This window comes from Dicentrarchus labrax, unplaced genomic scaffold, assembly GCF_905237075.1.
Source record: "Dicentrarchus labrax unplaced genomic scaffold, dlabrax2021, whole genome shotgun sequence".
NCBI lineage: Eukaryota > Metazoa > Chordata > Actinopteri > Moronidae > Dicentrarchus > Dicentrarchus labrax.
In genome coordinates this window covers 20,336,429-20,359,807 of record NW_026136721.1, presented here as the reverse complement: position 1 = coordinate 20,359,807, position 23,379 = coordinate 20,336,429, and the positions used below count along the sequence as shown (strand labels likewise).

At 41.4% G+C, this 23,379-nt stretch overlaps 2 protein-coding genes across 7 annotated transcripts in view; both read left to right on the top strand.

The window, feature by feature from the left end:
- Window positions 1–142: 142 nt before the first annotated feature.
- On the top strand, window positions 143–12,851 carry rhot1b (ras homolog family member T1). 2 transcript variants are annotated; one of them, XM_051385305.1, is made up of 20 exons: window positions 143–559; window positions 1,482–1,540; window positions 1,674–1,755; window positions 1,871–1,914; window positions 2,020–2,073; window positions 2,235–2,287; window positions 2,718–2,826; window positions 4,013–4,114; window positions 4,363–4,461; window positions 4,579–4,687; window positions 4,795–4,915; window positions 5,093–5,177; window positions 5,651–5,796; window positions 6,405–6,505; window positions 6,838–6,968; window positions 7,217–7,300; window positions 8,400–8,522; window positions 8,629–8,831; window positions 10,586–10,708; window positions 11,530–12,851. In XM_051385305.1, exons 1-20 carry the CDS (start codon window positions 523–525, stop codon window positions 11,645–11,647), a joined length of 1,983 nt encoding a protein of 660 aa, XP_051241265.1. In that variant the 5' UTR covers window positions 143–522; the 3' UTR covers window positions 11,648–12,851. The 2 variants fall into 2 exon arrangements, with proteins under 2 accessions (XP_051241265.1, XP_051241266.1); XM_051385306.1 differs by lacking the exon at window positions 10,586–10,708.
- A 4,728-nt stretch (window positions 12,852–17,579) lies between these two features.
- The window catches only part of rhbdl3 (rhomboid, veinlet-like 3 (Drosophila)), a 56,569-nt gene continuing 50,769 nt past the window's right edge, over window positions 17,580–23,379 (top strand). Inside the window, exons 1-3 of one of the 5 annotated variants that reach the window (XM_051385319.1) lie at window positions 17,580–17,844; window positions 18,062–18,718; window positions 19,399–19,422. In XM_051385319.1, coding sequence (XP_051241279.1) covers window positions 18,578–18,718; window positions 19,399–19,422 — 165 coding nt within the window. In that variant the 5' untranslated portion in view covers window positions 17,580–17,844; window positions 18,062–18,577. Of the gene's footprint in view, window positions 18,719–19,398; window positions 19,423–23,379 lie in introns of all 5 variants that reach the window. The other 4 variants (XM_051385320.1, XM_051385323.1, XM_051385324.1 and 1 more) reach the window with 4 other exon arrangements.

The window sequence follows — 23,379 nt, the reverse complement described above, 5'->3', positions numbered from 1 at the left end:
TTCCTTACTTTAAAAGACTGCAAACGCCCTCAGTTGTGGGACCAACACTAGGCTACATGGGCCAACATTTATTTACGTGAATCTCTTACCACAATATGCGATCTTTGCTGGCCCGCACATTCAGCTGAATCTGAGGGGCGTGGCGGAAAACACGCTTGCTAGCGCCCGCTAACGCTGCCTTACCGCTGTCAAGTTTGTGTGTAGATGAGGTGGATGAACGCACAGCAGCAGTGGCACTGTGTGACTGACGGAGCCTGGCAGGTGGACTAATAAAACAAACAAAAAAAACAGAAAAACAACCACCACCTCGTCGGTATCCCGGACAACCAGCGGTTTGTACAGACAACCTAACGGTCAACCGTCGGTTCTGAACCAGCGTCAACCGGAGCTGAAATGCGAACGTAGCCGTTAGCAAGCGAGCCAGGCCCCGAGGAGAGCTGGCTGGCTGCAAACCTCCACCCAGACAGTGAGCATAAATGTTTCACACGTACCAGTTTACCAAGTTTGTCGACGCCGGAGAGGATGCGCAAGGACGTGAGGATATTATTAGTGGGAGAGCGTAAGTAAAGCTGTCATTTAACCTGCGGTGCGTCTGCAGCGTCAGCCTGTAAGTGCTCACTGTGCACTGATGCTACCAGCTAGGGGCATGTGATGCTGACAGACCGAGACCAGTGTCTCATGATGATGGTGTTCATTTCAGCTTCGGTCCCTTTTTTGTTTAAGTGAACTGATATTGTGAATGTTTAACCAGTGGAGGTTTTAAAGTGTCTGTCTGTAACTGTCTAGGCCAGGAAATCATTTTGCTGTAGCTTTTTTAAAAACAGTAGGTAGACATTTTCTTTTCCCATTATACAACTAACAAGTCAGGGAGTTCATTGTATGTTGCAGACTAGATATTATTACTATATTTAGGTCTCAAGTTTTCCCTAACAAAACATTGAAATCACTTCAGTCTGCAGAGATACTCATTACAACAGCAAAGCCAAGGAATGGATATTATTTTACAACTGAGCAGAAAGCTGTTTACATCCAACTATCACAGTTTGTCTAATGGTTGTTTAATTCCTGGAATATCATATAATTTAGGGAAGTAAACTCCAGTTCCTCTGAAGGATTTTATTTTCCAGCATCTACCTTCTTTGCACTGTGGGTACTTCTCTGCAAGAAGCCCAGCTGCTTTTTGAAATTATGTTGTTTGCATGTACTAGTAAAATTTGTAGTTTATTAAGGGACTCTGGCTTAGTGGTAATATATAAAGTGGAGAAGGCCGGTAATTTTAAAACAGAGCCTGGCTAAAAGCTGCAATTTATAGATCTCACACACCCATTAAAAACTTGGCCTGTTGTGTTAAATTAATAAATAATGTCCCCACAGCTAAAATATTCATATGAACTGTAATGAGTGTATGTTGAGATCTACTGAAGAATCGGTCTCATTTGTACCGAACTCTCACTCCTCTCGTCTCTTCCTCCCTTCGACAGCCAAAGTGGGGAAGACGTCTCTCATCATGTCTCTAGTCAGCGAGGAGTTCCCTGATGTGGTATGGATGAATAATTATTATGTCAGGTGTTGAAAGTCTTGATGATGCTTGCCTTTGTGGATCGTAATATGATTGGTTTGACTGTATCATTGAAACACTATAACTGGTTGAGAACAAGTTGTGTTCTTCCTAGGTTCCCTACCGAGCTGAGGAAATCACCATACCTGCAGATGTCACTCCGGAGAGAGTCCCCACACATATTGTGGACTATTCAGGTACTTTAAGCTCATGTCTGTGTCTTTGTTTGACTCTGCAGTGACTGACAAATGACCAAAAAAGGAGAGCACCATCCCTGCTTTTAACTGTAGTACACCTGTGTTTCTCCTGCAGAAGCAGAGCAGACAGATGAGCAGCTGTTTCAGGAGATCTCCAAGGTCAGTGTGTGCATTAAGCTTCTCTGCTTTTCATTATGCCGATCTGTTAGAAGTGCTGAGTTCAGGTAAACGCCTAATGTACATCTGTGTCGGTCTCTCTCATAGGCAAATGTGATTTGCATTGTCTACTCTGTCAACAACAAGAAGTCCATAGAGAAGGTGAGTTACCTCTGCCGCTTGCATTTACATAATTTTGTTTGTATAGCAGTTAAACTGTATAGCTTGTGAGTCCGTCAGCGTGGCACTAAATGAGGTGTCATCTTGCTAAATAGTGATAATCTTTTATGTTTTTTATCTTTTCTACCTTTTGTTTTCCATAGGTGACCAGCCACTGGATCCCTCTCATCACTGAGAACACAGACAAGGACAGCAGGTGTGAACTTGTATAAAAATAGTCCAGAGTTTTCTTTGTCAGCTCAGTTTTGGATGATGAAATATGGGGCGAAGAGGATGCAGGTCTCTCCATTTGTCTATGAATGTGTCAGAGTGCGGTCAACCCAGCAGAAAGTCTGCAAAAGACCATGTTCTGTAGCAAGAGAGAGGCCAGACATGGACTTTTTGTCTGAAGTGATGACCTATAGTCACAAGGTGGAAAATGTCTCACCATTGTTTCCCTGGAGTATATTCACCCGTATTCCATTTGTGTTGTAAAATATTTCACTTTAAAATGTGTCACTGCTTCTCTGTGAGGGGAAAATACTAAAATACATATAAAGAAAAGTACTCTTCTGCATAAAATGTATGTCCTGGAGTTACACCTGTCATTTATTAGTGTTAATACAAGGCTGTTTGTGTGTGTCCAGGGTTCCTCTGATCCTGGTGGGAAACAAGTCGGACCTGGTGGAACACAGCAGCATGGAGACCATACTGCCCATTATGAACCAGTACAGTGAGATAGAGACTTGTGTTGAGGTGAGAGGGTGACTACTCTGTTGATTTGCTTGATATCAGTAGCAATGTTATTGATACAAACAACGGACAGACATCTTTCGCCCAGTAGACGAGTTCAAAAGGGACATAAACACGAATGGAAATCAGTATCTTCTTCTGTCGTCTGCTCATTAAACAGAACAGATAGAGGGAAAGAAATGTGACAGCAGTTCAACAATAACTGGTGTAAACTATCACCTTTTTAGCAGCCAAGAGGAACAGCTTTGTTTTTAGGTTGACATTCAGACAGTTTATTGGAAGTGCATTTACGAGTCATTTAGGAGTCCACTGAACACACTTAAGTTGATGTAAAAATATTAAAATCTCACTTAATAAGAGTTAAATGGATTTCACATGATGATGACAGTATAGTAACTGAATGTCTGCATAATAGAAAATATCCAAATTATTTATATATATATATATATATATATATATATATATATATTTGATCTCCCATCATTTCTTGTAATTTACATTGACATCTAGAAGTAACGTCCTTTTCAACCTTTGCTCTTACATTTATACATTTATGATTCTCAACAAAACTGACTGATGTTTGAACCAACTGAACTCGTCAATTTGTTAGTAATGTGATTTTAAAACTGCCACAACTGTGGAAGTCTGCAGCTCATAGATCATCTTGTCAACTACATTGATTGTTGTCTTAGTTTGTTTACATTAACCTGGTGTCCTCCTTTTGTGTTACCTTTAACACAGACTACTATATCCCAACAGGGCAGGACCTGTGTTTTTTTTTTTTTTTTTTTTTCAGACGTGTTAATTAGACCAGGCAAGTCGCTCAGACAGATCCTGTGTGTTAATACCCTGTCTGGCTTACTTACATCACACACACACACACACACACACACACACACACACACACACACACACAGTATATAAGGACATATACACACACAAACACACACACACACACACACACACACACACAAGTAAGTAAACAGGGATCACCATACCTTGCCAGGTCACTGTTGGCATCTCAGTGTCACTGCTTATACTTGTACGTGTCAACTAGCCACACTGTGAAGACATTAGGTTTTTACATCCTACAGGGCAATATATAGGGGTGTTACAGAGCCCACACTGCAGTGTTGGAAAACGGTATATACATATGTACAACCAAACTTCCTCTTCTCGTTGTTTATAGTGTTCAGCGAAGAACCTGAAGAATATCTCAGAGCTGTTCTACTACGCCCAAAAGGCTGTTCTGCACCCGACAGGCCCCCTCTACTGTCCAGAGAAGAAAGATGTAAGAGACCAACTATACTGTGTGAATTCTGCACCATTGTTGTTGTGATCAACAACAACAGCAGCTTGTTTTACATAAAGGCCTGTATTTGAACATCCGTGAATCTGTATTTGAGAGAGTTATGTAATGCAGTGAATGTTTTAGTTTATGTCCAAGAAATTGTATCGTATTAATTGTATGTTATGTTACTTTTGAATTAAAAAATCGCTGTGTTGAAGTAACTTATGATTTGCCTCTTCGGTTCCCAGATGAAGCCACTTTGTGTAAAAGCCCTGACTCGAATCTTCAAAGTGTCTGACTTAGACAACGATGGGATTCTCAACGATAATGAGCTCAACTTCTTCCAGGTAAACTGATGACTGTCGTAACTGACAGTGGGTTTAACCAAAAACACAATTTGCATGGGACTTTGTTTGTTGTTGCTAGTTTTGACAATAAAGATGTTTTTGTTTGACGGCTCACAGCGGACGTGCTTCAACACCCCACTAGAGCCTCAGGCGTTGGAAGATGTAAAAAATGTGGTGAGGAAGAATCTGAGCGACGGAGTGTGCGATAATGGACTCACTCTCAAAGGTAGGAGTGGATGGACGGGCCTCTTTCTTGTGTTTATGTACATACAAATCTCTTGTCACACTGTTCCTGACTGTTTTGTTTGGTATTTCTGGGATATTCTTCTCCAGGCTTCCTGTTCCTCCACACCCTGTTCATCCAGCGAGGTCGCCATGAAACAACATGGACCGTGCTGAGGAGGTTTGGATACGACGACGACCTGGAGTTAAATCAGGACTACCTCTTCCCTCCGTGAGTCTCAGTCTTCCTTTTTTTAAACTCCATCCTGTGCACATGCAGCTCTACCTCATTAATTAAGGATTAAATGGTAGAGTTAATATTTATCCTTTTATTTAATCTTTGTAGTGGTGTTTATCTTCTGTTCTGACCGGGCTAGTTGACTACTTTGCAATATTTAACTCTCTCTAGGTTGAAAGTTCCTCCAGGCTGCACCACAGAGCTCAACCACAATGCCTACCTCTTCCTCCAGAGCGTCTTTGACAAACATGACAAGGTACAATCCTGTCCACCTGGTTCTGTATTTACTTAAGCCTCTGCCCTGGAGAGGCACTTACAAGAAGCTGCTCAGTACGGAGCGCAAAACCAAAATACACTGCCACAGCCAATGCTGACCACCTGCTGAGGCGTGATTTAACTTCTTGTCGCTGAGGAGGGATTGACAGGAGAATTAGCTGCAAGGTTAGAATGAAAGTCAAAGAGTGAAAGCGGCTGCTAGAGCCAAGATCTGCTTTTTGTCATAGTGATTAGTGTGCAACTGTGAATGTGTGCTTCAGTCATGTTTGTTTTCTCAGGTAGAAATGACAGGCAGCAAACTAAGTGAATTATTCTCTGAAAATCAACTGAGCAAGTACAATTCTTTCAGGTTACATTCATCTTTTAAATCCTATCTGAAATATTTCCTGCCCTGAGCACCTGTTTGGCATAGCTCACCATCCTGAACAGTGACCATTCTCTATGTCTTATCAGGACCGTGACTGTGCCTTGTCACCAGAGGAGCTGGGGGACCTGTTTGATGTTTTCCCATACATGCCCTGGGGTCCAGATGTTAATAACACAGTTTGCACTAATGACCAGGGATGGATCACCTACCAGGGATATCTCTCCCAGTGGACGTAAGTGGCCAATAATTAAAGTGTAACTACACCCTTCAATTCTGCCAGTTTCCTCCCCACTCACAAATTTAAAAAATGCATCAGAGACCTGCAAACGACAGTTACTTTAGGGGGCGTAGCCTCGACACCAACCAGAGTGATTGGCAGACCACAGCAGTGGAGCAGGAACAGCGCGCTGGTAGTCAGAGCTAATGAGCAGCTGCTGTCAGACTCTGTGTTTTGATGTGTTTTATCACAATATATGGTAGTCATAGAAATCAGTTTAGGGTGGAGTATCACTTTAAGTTAAAGCAACTCAGTGTTTCCTCTAGGATTTTTTTTAGCAGTGGGGGCGGGCCCGTCCGAACATCAACATAGAGGGAACACTGCAACTATTTGTACAATTTGAACATTTCTGATATTGGTGTCCTCTGGTGGTGGTATCAGAAAAGCTGTTCACAATTGTCATTTCTCAACAACTGCAAACTTATAACAGCATTTAGGCTATTGGGTATCAAACTTACATTACATTACATTTTGACTCCAAACCACAAATTCATTTAATTTTAAGAACAGTAATGGAGGGGGACCCATTAACCTTGTTTTTCCTTCAACTGACATTTGTTCAGGTTAACAACTTATCTGGATGTCCAACGATGCCTGGAGTATTTGGGTTACCTTGGTTACTCAATAGTTGCTGAGCAGGAGTCCCACGCAGCAGGAATTACAGGTGAATAATAGCAATATCACATGTTGCCATATTTATATTTATATGCAATATAAGCGGTAGCTATATATAAGAAATCTGTTTACATTTACATTCATAGATTGTAATGGTAAAGTCTTGAGGAGTATTCAGTCATAATCTCATTGTCTTGTTGGGGGAATTTGCTTTATTTGTCTTTGATTTTACAGTCGTGCCATCAGTAATCACATCAGTGAATCAACAGTGTCATACCAGTTCAATCTGAATCTTGTTGTTGCTGACAGAGCAGCAGTCTCAAACTGATCCTCTGATGGCTGTGTGTGGTCCGTCCGTCCCACCCCCCCACCCCCTTGCAGTGACCAGAGATAAGAAGATTGACCTGCAGAAGAAGCAGACCCAGCGCAGCGTCTTCCGCTGTAATGTCTTTGGAGATATTGGCAGCGGCAAGAGCGGCTTCCTCCAAGCCTTCCTGGGTAGTAACCTCATGGTAAATGGAAATAAACATTTGAATGCATACTTGCTCTCACAGGTATTTCAGTGTGCCAGAGTAAAATTAAACAGTGTTAGTTTTACTTTTTCACCAGCCACACACACCCCCACAGACACTGCTAAAAGAAAACACAATATATATGAAAAGTATTCTGAAACATTCCAGGTCAGATATTTCATTCATGATCTGCTTTTACATGATGTTTCTTCTCTTTTCTTTTCTTCTCTTCTCTTCTCTCCTTTAAGCGCCAAAAGAACATTAGAGAGGAACACAGATCATACTATGCCATCAGCACAACCTATGTTTACGGCCAGGAGAAATACCTTCTTGTGAGTATCAAGAATGCCTCTTATTTTGCAATTATGACTGTGTCTTAATACAGCTTTTCCAGTGATTTAAAAACAATTATCTTAATAACAGAGGACAAATTCACTAATACTATATTATGTTTAATAATATATCTTATTCTCATATAGAACACATAATTCATTGCTACACGTACCACTATACATTGTATGTGAGGCTGTCAACTGTGAACCATCAAGGCTAGCCCAGCCTGAGGTTGGCTGTGCTTACCTGGGTGTTTATGTAATCTTCTTATCATGTTCACCCAATGCTTTTGTCAAGCAAGCATTTCTACTTGCTTGACAAAAGCATTAGCATTGCAACGCTTACTTGCAAGCACAATAGGCTTTGCATGTGCTGCTACAATACATAACTGAAAACATGGCTAGTTGATAGCTACTTTACTCAAGCACTCACTGCAACAAGTCAGTGGTGCTTTTTCAAGTTTTTCCGCTTGTTGTTTGTCTTTTGAAGACAGTTTCACACACAAGCACTGCCTCTGTGCTGGCGTCCACAATGAAACACTGTTTCTCACAGACAGCTAGAGTACAAATGCTGTGATGATGCTCCAGTACGGTTCAATCTTTATTGCCACTGTGGCTCATGGTGCTGCAACATTAGTAAAACAGCAGCCATTAAACATCCTCAACAGAAGACTCTTTATTTTAGACGTAATCTATATCCAGTGTCCATTTTGGTAAAGCAATATGCACCATCAGCTGTGATTGCTGACCAAGCCACAGTGATGCACCCAGAAGTGGAAAGAAAAAAGCCAAGATGGATTCTCCAAGTAGTTGTTTTCACTACCCATTAATGCCAGAAAATGGCTGTAGTGAACCAGACCACTGCAGCTGGCAACAGTGATACAGAGAACATTCTTAACATGGGACTAATTCTTCTAACTCTCAGTTTAACTTAGTATTATAATGTACAATATTATGACGTTATTATCTTAGTCATGAAGGTGGTACTTGGATAACCTAATATTTTCTAAGCATAAAGAGTTTAGTGCATTTCATATTAGAAGGGCTTTTCTCTATTTTATTGTTAAGCTTTTTCAATGAACCTCCTCTTTCCTCTCAGCTTCATGAAGTGTTCCCCGACTTTGACTACCTGTCTGATGCCGATCTGGCCTGTGACATAGTCTGCCTGGTCTATGATGTCAGCAACCCTTACTCCTTTGAATACTGCGCCAAAGTTTTCAAGGTAAAACTGTGTGTGCGTATAGCTCACATCATATCAAAAGACAAATGCTTACCTTGGAAAACATCTTTACCATCAGTCATTCATCATCCTCATTTTCCCTCCTTAGCAATACTTCATGGACAGCAAGACTCCATGTATGATGATAGCAGCGAAATCAGACCTGCCAGAGATCAAACAGATGTATGGCTGCAGTCCTCTGGAGTTCTGTAGGAGGCACAAGATGCCACCTCCCCAGTCATTCACCTGTAACACTGCAGCAGGACCGAACAGAGACATCTACACCAAGCTTACCACTATGGCCATGTACCCGTAAGTATAGAGACACTTGATCTTGATTGTTGCCTCAGTTGAAGGTAGGAGTTTTCTCATTTTGAGAACTTTTATCACAAAAAACTTGCAGTTTACATTGATGCCAGTAATTTGTATTTGGCGCTTAAATTGATAGAATTCACACTTAGCTCTGCTTCACTTGTTTTAAGCAAGGGCATTGTTTGTTTATTTAGGAAAGTAAACGTCAACTGTAGTTTTACCGTTTGGTAACTATAACTGAAGTCTCATATGTAACATTCAAATGTTAACCATATTATACTATTTCTTATCTGTTTGCACACACGAGTCACAACCTTCTGGTTTAAAATGCTCCAAAGTCGAGGCAGGACTTTGTTGGAAGTGTTTCAGAGAGGTGTTGATTCAACTTTCTGCTCATTTTGGAGGATGTAGTTTGTGGTGCTGTTGAACTGAATTGCATTATGTGTTTCTGTCATTTAGCCTATCCTCATTGACATAAATCAACAGTTTAAACCCTCCGTGAAGGCAGGTTTTATTGCAAAACTGTTTTAGCTAGGTGAACCTAATAATCAGTCAACTTGAGTGATTAAAGCTAACATGCTTTTATTGTCACTTTTATTTGCTGTAAACCTACCAATCAAATTAACTATGAGGTTAGGATATGAAGGTTAGTACAAATTGTCACCAGAAGGAGATTTTTAACTTTTGCTCCCAATAGTGTAAAAAGGGGGAAAGGCAGTTTGGTAATGCAACTAAAATCTGATATCTTTTCCTTCCAAAGACTACGCAATGTCTGTGGTTTATAATTACCCATGTGATTGTTGGCGCTCTGAGATGTTTTTAACACAATCTATAGCTTTGTTATGTTTATACAGCCCCCTGGGTTTATAGAGAATTGTGCTGGCTGACTAGTCTTCCTCAGCTATGGATCATCTGAACAAATTATTTTTCTTCTTATGGCCTGAGGTGATGGAGTAGCTCAGTCACTGAGAGCTTGTTTGCTGCTGTTATATAGACAGAGTTGTTTTTTGAATCTAAAGTTTTTAAATTTGTATTTCCCGTACACTGTGAGGATTACCTGTCAATTAGGACCTAACTGCAGAAATTAATCTGTCTGAAACAAACGGGATGGATAATAGTTTTTTCCCCCTTTTGCAGTCCACTTTATCTTTTAGTTTTCAGTTTAAACACAAAGCTGTGCTGTGTGTAATTTCTGTTCCTTTTACTCCATGCCTCAGTGACCTGCTCCCTGTGGGAATGTTTCTCCTCTCTGCAAGTGTCAGTATCAGACATGATGTACTTCACCCCACATTAATGCACTTCACTGCCCTCTGGACATGTTGCACTCAGTCTGATGCCACAGTGTTTTGCATTGTGGTTATCGGAGTTCCTTGGCGAGCAGTAATGTTGATCTCTCCCAGAGGCTCACACTCTGCAGTCAGTCAGCTTGCAGTGCACTGTCAACACACAGTGCCTCTCTGCACATCACACGGTCACATAGTTACACACAGCAGACCCGCCCTTATTTAATCCACAGCCGATTCAATTCCTGTTATAAGATTCAGAATATAATTTGGTTTTATAATGTTATGAAGTAAAGAAAAATCGTTTTTAAACAGCCGTGTCAGTGTTTCAATGATTGTGACTTCCAGCTGATGAGCCACAAACTTCTAAATTCATGGTGGTGGCATCTTTTAACTCTTAACTTTCTTCCTCTTCTGTTTGTTATATGTAAACTGTACATTGGTGTTTGTCTTCCCCCTATCTCTCCTCAGCCACGCCCGGTTGCGCTGCATGTGCACTTGTAATCGGTGCACCTTCTGCTTGTGTCAGAACTTCCTCAACTCTGAGCTGCTGCAGACGGTCAGGGCCAAACTCTACGCTGTTGTACTCAGAAGGTCTTTTTTTTAAACCTTTTTTTTTTACAACCCTCTCTTTATCTCTGATTACCTCTCAAATATATCACCATCATCACCCCCAAGCTTGTCCCATTTATTTCATCATATTCCATTTCTACACCTGCAAAGTAAAGTTTTATTTATAGGCTTCAATTTGTCACTAAATAGAATAGAAGAGAGACAAACTGTCTTAGATTTTTTAATAGGATATGAATATAAAAGATTAGAAGAAATGTTAAAGATTTTGTGAATTTATATCAGAGGGACGTCGCTCTCGTATCTGCATTGTAATTTCAAAACACATTTCTTCTTTCTCATTGTTTCATGCTGTCAGAGTCCTCCTGAGTTTGATTTATTGAAAGCGTTTGCTTCTTTTTTGATCTCATTGTCATTCAGTCGGTGTCAACTACCTTGTTGTTTTCATATTTGCTCATGTCAGTGTGCCGCAGCCGTCTCAGCTACCCGAGATGTCATAGCTAATTTCTGGTCTTGTCTCATGTCACAACTATTATCATGCATCTGTTTGACTGGCTTTTGCTTCAGCATCTCCTTATTTCAAGGCCCCATTCCTGCTCTGTCATCAGTTCATGCATCATTTTCTGTATGTTCGTGTTATTTATTTTCACATCATCCTTCTTAGCAACACCTCTCACTACTGAGACTTCCATTCCTCATGTTTGTTTCAAACTTGAGAGATTTAGGAGAAATAGTTTGATTATAGTTTCAGTGTATCTTATCTTGTAATTTATGATGTAGAAAATCTCTGTCTCACTCTTTACTGTCCTCCGTATTTATCTCTTTGGCCTGCTTCTCTTTAACAGACATGTGAGCCAAGCAGACCTGAAGAGCTCGACCTTCTGGCTGAGAGCGAGTGTCGGGGCCACAGTGTTTGCGGTTTTGGGCTTTGCCATGTACAGAGTGCTGCTCAAACCACGGTGATCCTCGGGCACCTGGGCCCAACATTCTTTACACCCATGGTACAACGTTAGGCCTACTTGCATTTAGTAACTGAAAGAATATATAAAAAATCTGTCATGGTTTTGTAATTTCAGTCCAAATTGAAAAAAATTAGAAAAAAAGTGTGAAAATGTATCTTAGCAAGCATTCATTTTCATTCCATTGTAAATTTATCTTCTTGGGAATAGAAGAGACAAAAAAATATTTAATTTTGTACCAGAAACACTAATTTGCTTATTCTGTTTGTCTGCAAGTATTTAAAAAGTAATATATCTATATTTATATTGAAAGTGAGGGTAAGCTGCTGATGAACTGTGGTGAATAACGAGTGAAATACATATATAGATATTTTTTGGGTTGCTTGCTGATTGAAATGAACAACTTGGTCTCAGTTGTGATAGCGATTGTGGTATGTGAGGTATACAATAGCATTCATGCTTTCATTAGACTGAACAATATGTAAATAGTGTATATACTATAGTAGGCTGTACATTTGTTTGTCTGTGAAAAAGACCATGTGTGACTCGCACTCAAAACACTATGTATGTATGTAAAGGTCTTAGTTTAACCGCCTGGTCACAAACTTGCACAACCATTAGCATTGATTATTCACACTGACAGATATTGGTTTGCCTTTCAAGGCCAAATGCTTCGGCGCACACTTTTTTATGTTAGTACATCTGCACAGGTCATGTTTGATCAGTAGATGTATGGAAGGATTTGCTGCTCTCTCTCATGTCTTCCCACGTTGGTCACTTTCTCAGCTTGTGTGTGTGTGTGTGTGTGCGTGTGTGTGCGTGTGTGCGCGCGCGCGTATGCGCTAAGATATTGAAAACTTACACTTTACAACCACTGTACATTTGGTGTTTGCATGCTTCAGAATTTCCGACCACATTCCAGTGTTTAAAGACATACTGTACAAAATAATTACGAAGCCAACTTCTCCACATTGCTCTCCAGCTCCCCCAATCATCCAGGGACGAAGTAAAGTTTATTGACAGAAGTAGTTAGTTGAGTCTTGAGTCATAGTGAAGTTTGTCAGCTCTCCTGATCACGAAAAACGCAATAGCGTGGCCCCAGATGTTCAATTTCATGCAATACCAACTGCTTGCCACAAGACTCAGTTTGATGTATTTACTCCTCCCTGTCTTTCCAAAAGTTTACAATAAATGTCTGTTACATCTGGTGTGATGGAATTTTTATTCTTTTAATTTTATTCTGTTACTTGCTTTTCAGTTAACTAATTAAGGAAATTAGATTTGTTTGGATTTGGATTAGCTCTAGAGGACTTTGAGACACTGAAGGTTCTCATGTTAGTTGTATTTTTAATTAATGAAAAGGAACATTGTAAACTTTTTGTTGCCATACCACCTTCTTTATCATTTGATACCCATGATCAACTTTCATTTTCTCCTGTTCTGACAGGGTATATGTAGTAAGTTTAGATTGGATACAAGAAGCATGTAAATGATATGAGAACAGAAAATACTATGACACAAGAGGGCAGCATTGCTCAAAAAAATTAATTCACTAGTAGATAAAACCTGTCACCAAACAGAGAGCCTGCAGTGAAATCTATATTTTAAAATGCAGTGTGAAAGAAGATATGATCAAGATATCGCCTTGATTCTAGAAAACCCATTTTACTCTTCAACAAACAAGCCTCCCCCCCCCCCCCCCCCCCCCCCCCCCCTCTCTCCTCCTCTCTCTCTCTCTCTCTCTCAATATAAAAGCCTCCTATTAAATCAAGTGAAATACAGTTTATAAACTGCTCATCAAGCTGATCCCTCTATAATTTAGCAGCACCCTTTGGTCGCCACAGTGGGTGTTTGCTATTGAGCTAATAATAGATATAACCCAACGTTGGTACATCTATTCCTTATTCATTTTATCAAAGAATGTGGCAGAGGATTATCTAGTTTACTCAAACCTTTAACTTTTATCTCCTTCAGATCTTAATTCAGACTAACTCACTAACACAAACTTTCTTAAAATCAGAACTCAAAGTTGTGTTAAATTAAGCAGTACCCTGAGCCATTGAAATTACACTAAAAAGCTTTGGGTTGTAAAATCCATATAGCTCTAAGAAACACTGCATTTGGACATCTGAAGCTGAACTGTCTGGTGCAGGCTGCTTTGTCAGGACATTTAAAGCACCACTGCTCCTCTCACTAACGAGTATCTGTAATTATGTGAGACAGTCAGACACTGTGCCGCATGAGAACTCCTATTTAACCATGAAACTGAAGTCCTCGCAAGTGAAGCCTATTTTCTTTTGATACCAGTGAAATCTAAAGATGTGTGTGCATTTGACAGAAAGAGGACAAACACGCCTTTCCTTAGAGCAGTGATGCTCAGCCTTACTTGTATCTCATGGGCTGCTTTTTCTGTTTTCACGTGGTGTATCTGGTTTACTGCGTCTGCTGCAACACCTGAACACCACCTGTTGCAATTCAGAGTGCATGAAAAGTTAACATGTGAGCAAAGAAGCTGTTTTCTAAAACTAATGCATAAATAGTTCAGGTAGATATCTAAAAGTGATAACTGGTTGAACTAGATATCTGAAATTATAAACGGTTGAAATGGTTAGCTTAAGGGGAAACGGCTAATACAGTAAGCAGTATTTAAAAGTAGTGGGTAATAAATAGAAAGCTAAGGGCCGCCCCTGGGTAGAGCGCGTACTGCAGCGACTCGGGTTCAAGTCTGGGCCATTGCTGCAAGTCATTCTCTCTCTACTGTAGGCCTTCTGTCAAATAAAGCGAAATGCCGAAAACATTTTTATAAAATAACAGTTTAATAGATAAAAATTGGTTTCCAAAAGTAGACAAGTGGATAAAGGATTGAAATAGTTAAAAGTAAATAGTTGAAATAGTAAACTGAAAGTACTGGATATGGTTGACACACTGGAAGTAGTGGATAATTGGTTAAAATGTCCAGCTTCCTCTACTCCAAGTGTAGTAGCACGAATGCAAACCTGACCGAAGCACTCACAATTCAAATGTATTAAAAAATACAGCAGCAATCTATAATTAAGGGTGTGTAACATTCAGAAACACATTTGGAAGATCACGGATGGTGTTGATAAAAGGGTACTAGAGTTCATCAGCGAGGCGCTGTGGGGGTATGTCAGACGGGAAAGGTTGGGAACCACTGGCTTAGAGAACAGTTAGTGCCTGCAAACAGCTTTGAGAGATGTCAAAAGAAAGAAATACTCCCCAGCTGTTAATTTATCCATGAGCTAAGTTCTCCCACGTAGCAGGTGTTTTTTCTTGCTGGATCTCTCTCTCTCTCTCTCTCTCTCTCTCTCCTTTTTGTTCACACTCTCTTTCTTCATCATCACCCGATCCCCCTCTATCATCTGCCTCTCTGTTACAGCTCTTCAGCTGGTGTTAGCACATGACTTGCCAAAGCAACCACGTCAGAGCTCATTAGCTGCTTTTAATGGAAATTCCCATTGGTGCCTGTAGCTAAGGAGACAATCATTCCCCTCACTCCTTGTCCTACGGAGATTGTGACTAGATTTATTGATTAAATTATTTATATCTAATAGAGAATATTAATTAATCTATCTATAAATCTATTAATGGTGACACGAAAGGGGGAGAGAGTGGGAGGATGACATGCAGCAAAGGGTTGTTATAGTGAAGATAAAAAAGCAAATTTTGACTAAATTAAGTTTATGCAAATTATATATACATTGCATCTTTTGTGCAAATCCCAACAGCTTTATGCTTTGATTTCCTTATATTCTATTAATAAATGAGCAACAGTACTGGTTTTGTCTGCACAGAAGAAGTTACATTGTTTTTGTTTTAATGGTGAGGGGTATAAGTGAAGTATTTTCAGGCTTTTTTTTAATTATTATATAAATCGTTTATATAAAAGTCTGAATTATGTGTGAGGCCACGATAAGTTAACAATAAAACTTGTTTCCCCTCCACAAAAGACTAAATGAAAATACAGAATCTCAACATTTGGTCATGGGTTGCCGATCTCTGACCATGGATACAGAAAGGCTTCTGGGTCTTCTTTTAACACCATAACAGACTCCAACTTTAACCCAACACCGCGGTGTAAGAGTCCTGCAAAGATCCCCAGGGGTTAAAAATATCAACTGGCTATATTGTTTCCATGGCAATGCTATCACATAGTGTACATGGGGGAGTTTAACTAGAAGGATACTGTTCAACCTACACACTGTAGACCACACCGCCTTCACATCTTTTCTCCTCATAAATGGCTTCCACCCAACTATTAGGTGTGTTTGATGTGTCTTGCAGTAATAGGTATGTGTTTGTCTGAAATGGGGCCCCCATCATGTGGGTGATTGTAGCAGCAGACCTGGAGGGGACAGTTTATATTCCCTAAAACCTGGAATTTACAACCTGGGACACTCCTTCATTTCTGAGTCTTTAAAGGAAGCAGTTTACGAGTTTATGCGTTCTGTTTTTGTGGGAAATTATTAATTAGTATTTATAAAAGATGAGATTATATCAAATGTGAATGAACCCCACTGAGAAAGTGGATCTTTGCAGCAGCAAATATTAACAGGATACACAAAGAGAGATATTTAAACCGACACCCTTTAAACAAATTAGCAACAACAAAAAAGCATATTTAGTACAAAAGTAGCACGCGAACAAAAATAAAACACGCTAAAATGTGAAAAACTTGACTATTTTGTCCATAACATTAAATCTATGAAGCATATTAATAATTTAAATTCATTATATTTAAGAATAACTGTGACCTCTAGTGACTTATTGAATTTTAAATCCTATTGGGTGCAGCCTTGGTGTTAATCACATTTGCGCTGCACTTGGTGAGAACTGATCAATAATGGTAAAATACGCACAGACCGAAATGGTATAATGATTGATCTGAGCTGCTCATCTCCAACAGAGCAGTTACTGTGTGGCTTACGTCTACATGGAAAAGCTTTTATTCTCTCCTGAGTTACACAAACCCTCCAGAAGACCATACACAAGGAGTATTGTACTGATTTGTCATTTAGATGCAGAAGCTTTTACAGCAACAGCTCAGTTGGAGACGAGCAACAGATGATTTGTGACAGTTGTATAATCTAACTGCTGTTTGTTTCCAATGTCAATAAAAAAGCAAACTGTATGAAACACACATTTATCTTTACTTAGTGTTTCATATTTTAAAGCCTATAATGACATATTATGACCATTTAATAGCAAATAAGTAGCCTTAGTGTTGGACCCCATTAAATGTAGACCTTCAGTAGTAGAGTGTATATTAGGGTCCAAAATGAATATTGAATGTTGGACATTTTTCTATTTGTCACTTGGGGGTTGAGGTTTGTCTACTGACATAGTAAATATATTGTTACCTCCTTTACACCACTTTCTTGTAAGTTGTAACTCTTTATTGGTTAACGATATTTTATGAATGCTTTATAGATCAGTCACAAGCCATTAATAACAACAACTTTGGGGTTGCCAGGTCGTGACAAATCATTTTGATTGGTGTCTTAGTTGTAAGACAGACCACTCCAATGGGCCATACGACCAGTGTTTAGGACCAAAATGTATTAATTAATCTCAAATTATTAACATTTACAATTGTATATTGTACTATTGATGACTAATGCAAACATATTTGATTGTATAATTGCGTTAATAAGGAATCATATCAATAGTGGTCCCTAATGGGGTTACATTATTGAATATTACACTGGAGTATTCAATTACCATGAAGGCCAATTATAACTGCTACATGTCAACATCATTCCCAAATGACCAAACGACCTCCAACCTCTGAGCCAGTGACAGCCAGCTGTTCAGCCAGAGATCCGGAGTTCCTCGAAACCCCAGAGCTGGAGTGGCCGGTGATCCCTCGTCACCGCCCGCCAGATCTCTGCCTCCCCTCCTCTCCCTCTCTTGCCATCTCTCTCCCTCCCTCTCTCTCTCTCTCTCTCTCTCTCTCTCTCAGTGTGCCTGGAAGGACTCATGCGGCTGGAGCAGAGTCCCGGCGACTCCTGGAACCGAACCAGCCATCCCGACGGAGGCGGTCGGTGTATTCCTCCTCCCACACTCGCCCTCCCTCCCACCCTCCCCCGTTGAGGCTGCCTGTCGGCACGCGGCTGAGAGAGAGCAGACGGCTGTCCCCGCGCAGCGACCGCCGACCGACACAACAAGAAAGCAGCGTGCCAGGTATCATGACGCACCAAGAAATGTTGCCACTTGCCTGGACTTTTCTCCCAGACTCTGCCATGTGACTGTGCCCACGCTGTTTAAAGTCGACTTTTTCACCCCCCCTTTTTGGATGGAGCCGCCATATGAGACTTGTGCGTCATCCGGTCCTGTTTGTCATCTGTGTCCTGCGTTTCACGTTGTTGTCAGTGTTTGATGATGTCATTATTTATTCCAGATGGATCTGCGCTCCGCCGCTGCGTCGAACCCCTTTAAAGTGTGAAGAGACTCGCTCCGCAAACGTGCGTCCTCCCCCTGCTCCACAAACTTGGACCGCTGCCTCTGTTTGTGGCGAACACAATCCAGCCCTGCAAACCCCTCTGTGGCTGCCGAGTGGACGGCGGTGTGACACAGCAAAGGGACTTTAACGCCGAGAACTATTACTTCTCTATCACCAAATCAACTTTTCCTCTGCGGATGAAGGTTTGTTTGTCCGGTCTGTGTGTCAGTGCGCCGGGAATAACTGGACCACGCACATCTCTTTCATTCATCGGTGTATTATTATTTCATCTGGACTAATTTGACCAATCCCAAAAAAAATCCAAGGAAGATCCGACTTGAAAGGGATGCGCAAGCGAGCATGATGCTCAGCTTTCTTACCTGCTGTCGTTGCTGACGCACATTGGGAGAGAAATGGCATTGTGAACTATGTAGAGTCATCCCTGAGGACCAAGTCGCTGCTCTCCGCGGGTGTATGGAGAAGAGCAGCCAGAGGATGACGGGCGGACCCCGGGAGACGCCGGTGAACTCCTCGCCGGCGGTGGCGGCCAACGCGGAGGGCGAGGAAATAGAGGTTTTGGAAAGCACCGACGTCCTCCCCGTGGCTCCAGAGGACGTAAGTCAACACAGACTACAGAGAGACCTCAAGTGCACACATGCCCACCCTTTTACAATTACACAGCAGCACCTTCAACCTTCCCTATTGCACTGGAGCAAATCCACGCAGTGCTTTTGATTTTATGACAGCAGAATGTCACAGCATGAGCCTTAAATTAGTGTAAATGTATCGTGGAATAACTCATAACTGGAGGTTTACAGTGATACCAGAGGGAATTGCAAATGAGTATTACAAGACAATGAGAGTAGCCACCACACAGCACATCTTTTCTAGGAATACCCCCGCACACACACACACACAGCACACACACACACACACACACACACACACCCTCACTCCTGCTCTATTAGGTAGGCTATCTCAGACTTTTAGATAGAAGACTATAAGAGACCCCTTACACATAATGATCCACACTTTGGTACCTTATTATCTTTTGCTGCGGCTCATTGACCGCAAGATCAGATAATAACAGAATGTGATTGCAAGACTGCAATTAAGGCAAATGCTGCACAGAGAGGAAGGAAAGTCCTTTTGGCCGAGATACTTTATTTCCAAACAGGTGCTCCTCTCTCTGCCACCTCTGGCACCTGTTTCTGAGATTTGTTTTTAGTGTCCACCTTTTTCTTCCTCTCACTCACTCTTTCTCTTGCTCTTTTTTTTCTCTTTCCTTGTCCCAGCAATGGAAGTCTTTGTTTGACAAGGTATGTAGTCCGAGCTATAGTGGGTGAAATCTCTTACCATGTGCATGTTTCACTCATTGTGGAGCAGTGTTGTCTTCGAAAGGTGCTCATCTGTGTGTGACCTCTGACATAAGCTATGTTATCAGCCTAAAGCAACACAGATGTGAGGAACAGATGAAGCACTGCATTGTTCCGCTTAAAGGTCATGAAACATGGGGAAGATTTTGAATGAGCTGAGATGCAATATTGCACCATAAGCAAAATAGGATAAAGTTACTTTTTAATGTAAAAAAATGCAATATTTTGTGCTTTAGTGTAATGCATACTTATAAATTACTTTTTTTTTTTTTTTTTTTTACAAATTCTGTCCATGTATTATGACCTTGACATTGTAATTGTGCTATAACAGTGGCTTCATCACTAATGGAAGTGACTTAAACCTGCACTAGGAAATGTTGCTTAGCTTCACACAGCTTACTCATGTTTCCCATCTCTGCTGGTCTGTGTTGCTTAAAGCATCTTAAAAGATCTACTAGTGAATACAACTATTTTAATAAACATTCAATTCAATTCTTCAGTTTAATTTGGCTAAATGAGGTAAAAGTACCAGGTCTCAGCTGGTGGAGATGGCAAAGTCTTCTTCATCCCCAGTTTGTGATTTAGGCTGATTAGACAAATGTATTTTTAGATCAAAATCTTGCCTAGTGCAGCTTTAAATCCTTTGCCTGCTGGGTAACAATCGCAGCATAACATGCAACCAGGCCGCAGCTTTGTCAAATCCAACTGCTGTAGAGGCGAGAGCATCAGAGGAGCGGGAGCACCCTGGAGGCTGTGGGTGTGTCGTCCGCTGACATTGACCCTGATAATGCAATTAGGGTGATACATAATCCTAAATGTATTGATCTATCAGTCGGCCGATCTTGTAAGAAAAACATGCACACAACACACACAAACACATGCAGGCTTGCCACACACACACACACACACACACACACACACACACACACACACACACACAGACACACACATTCATACAGCCAAGAAACCCCAGGAGAAGAGAAACACAGACCGGCTGATCATGCAAGCAGCATGTTGGACTGACAGACGGCAAACGGGCCCCCTACTATTCACACACACACACACACACACACACACACACACACACACATACACAGACACACACACACACTTATACACGCACACTTATACACGCACAGCCATCACTCTGTGGGGCTGCCGCAGCACCTGCCCACCCTGGGGCCCCCTACTTTATCCAAGGGGGTAATTGTATGCGTGTGTGATGTGCAGGGGGTTAGCGGGGATGTTTAGGGCTGAGCCAGAGGCTCGTGTCAGGCTCACTCTTTCAGGGGGAGGCTGAGGTCCCCATGGGATTACGAGAAAGACTAGCTGGGGTGTGGTGTGCGTGGGTGTATTAGTGATGGAGCATATTCTATGGACAGGCATTAAGTGGGCCTCTCAATCCGCTGTCTTTATGCGTGCGGCACAGCTTTGAATTTCCTCAAGTGGAAGTCCGTCTAAAAAACGTGGGTTTGTCCAAATGGCGAGGTCACTGCCTGGTCTGGCAGCAACAAATGTCCTTTCACTCTTTTATTCTCCTTCCCTTCTTTCCTCCTCACAATGAGTTGCTCCATTTGTTAAGGGGACGACCTTGGGGAACCCCAGCTTCTGTGAAGCGACTAAGGAAGAGAAATGATGGGCCACTAAAGACAAGGAAAAGAAGGATTTCAAACCAGACTGGCAACCTGTGTCGCTGCATGAGAGACAAAAGATAAAAGAAAACAGAGCAAAGTCTGGGCTTTTAGTTGTCTATTGCAAAGATACACACTTCGAAGTCCAGTGTTTGTGTTGTTCAGTTTATCTACATTATCAATGATGACTATTCACACACACTCACACAGCAATGGTTGGCCTAGGTACTGGAGTAACCATCAGAGGCAGTTGACGTTCAGTGTCTTGCTCAAGGACACGTTGACATGTGGGCAGGAGGTGGGGATTGAACTGCCAACCCTGCAATTAATGGATGACCTACTTGTTCCAGACATTCTCACTGTGGCCCTTTATATGAAAGGAGAGTAAAGATGGTATCCAGGTGTCTGGGCAATGTCCCAGATCCAGTAAACCACTACAGGCTTCGGCATGCTTCAAATTAAGTTCTTGTCAGAGTTTTGAACAGTGAGACCCCTTTCCAATGTCAAAACTGAGGGGAGCAATGTTTGGAACTTTCCAAAAACCAACAACCCAACAAACATGCTCACTCCACGCAGCAACCATTTGGAACACCTACAGTTTACAACTTTTAGATGTGGTTGGACAACACTTTGTACAAATTAGTTTCTTTCCCTTTACCCTTCAAAACTTTCCATAAGCCGCAATTTGACCTAGCCAGTGGTTGTAACTTATTCAATTAGATAAACTGTTCCAGTGAGTGTAATATACGTTGAGATGATGAGAGATGAAGACAATGATGCATCTCTTGTGTTAATCAATTTTGGCATCCCTGCCTTGTCGGATGCAGAGCACATTCATTTCTGTCTATCCCATCAGGGATGTTTACGCAGCAGAATCATCTTCTTTCTCTCTCATACTTTTTTTGTTTGGACTACAGCTTTCTTCCAGCTTCTTTAAAGTAGTTCTATACAAAACCTTCTCCATCATATCATTTTTACCAGCTCCCATGTGAACATGGTTCATACAGCTATCAATTTCTGGGTTTCAGACTATTGGGGGCTGGAATCAAAGTGCTGCGTTGCTCTGTTCGCTTTTCCCTTCACTCCTCCCTCCTGTCCCTGGAGAGGATTTTGTTGCTGTATAAGAGCTTTCCTCCTCCGCGTGCAGGAAGTACCTCAGAATGCTTTGACTTGTGTTGCCCATCGCCTGAAACAAACATGAGGACTGAACACAGACAGAGGCGATGTCTAATGAAGCAGAGGAGATGCTAGGAGGAGGGCAGCTGCACTGCCTTCTCTCTCCCTCATAATCAAAGGTTCCCAGCCTCTGTCTGTCCTCTACACACACACACACACACGCACACACGCACGCGCACACACACACACACACACACACACACACACACACACACACACACACACACACACACACACACACACACACACACACACACACACACACACACACACACACACACACACACATACACACACACACACACACACACACAAATCTGGAAAGACTGCAGTCATGGTAGCCTAATTGTACACTGTATGTGCATCATCCAAAAGAAGAAACAAGGTCTGGAGTCTCTCCTGTGCTGACTGATAAGCACACTCATTAATTGTTCATGTTGTTCATGTTGTTGTGTTTTTTGAGGATTTCTGCAGATTTAGGGATGGACTACAGTTTATGTCCAGGATTTATCTGGTAAACCGTATTAAGCATACCCGGAAGCTGCCCAGTGGATGGGCTCAAGGGCACCTCAGTGTTGGAAATGAAGAAGGGGCGAGTGCTGCTTCTTCACTTTCCCCACCCAGATTTATCCTGCCATGTCCAATTATTCACCAAAATGTATTTAAAGAAATAGCAATTAGTTTTTATCTTTTAATGATTTTCAGTACCCTTTCATTGCATTGTTCAGATAGAACAGATTTGTCCATAACAAGTGAATGCTGCAACGACCTAAATCAAGTTTTAAACTCTGGGAGCTTCAGCAGTGCCGAGTACAAGTGCACTTGCCACGGGCACATGCCACAGCTGACTGCAGGGGGAAAACGGGTTGCACTAGCCTGCTCCACATGGGCTCCATAAGGGAGGGCCACGGCATAAAATAAAAACTATTAAAACTAATACAGAAAAAAAGTCCCCATGAAGGAAAGCAAAGAATGATAAAATAAATTGACAATAAAACACTGTTAATACTAAAATAAAATTGGGAGTCATGGTAATGGCTATGAAAGCATTTCATTCTGCTACACTAATAATTAGCTACTTGATTAAATTGAC

What these genes read in the sequence shown, in the direction of transcription:
- rhot1b (XM_051385305.1), top strand. Translation starts at nt 523, where the DNA reads ATGCGCAAGGACGTGAGGATATTATTAGTGGGAGAGC. An exon ending in ATGAGCTCAACTTCTTCCAG is followed by an intron (nt 4,462 to 4,578) that starts GTAAACTGATGA and finishes GACGGCTCACAG; the next exon opens with CGGACGTGCTTCAACACCCC. An exon ending in GCCAGGAGAAATACCTTCTT is followed by an intron (nt 7,301 to 8,399) that starts GTGAGTATCAAG and finishes CTTTCCTCTCAG; the next exon opens with CTTCATGAAGTGTTCCCCGA.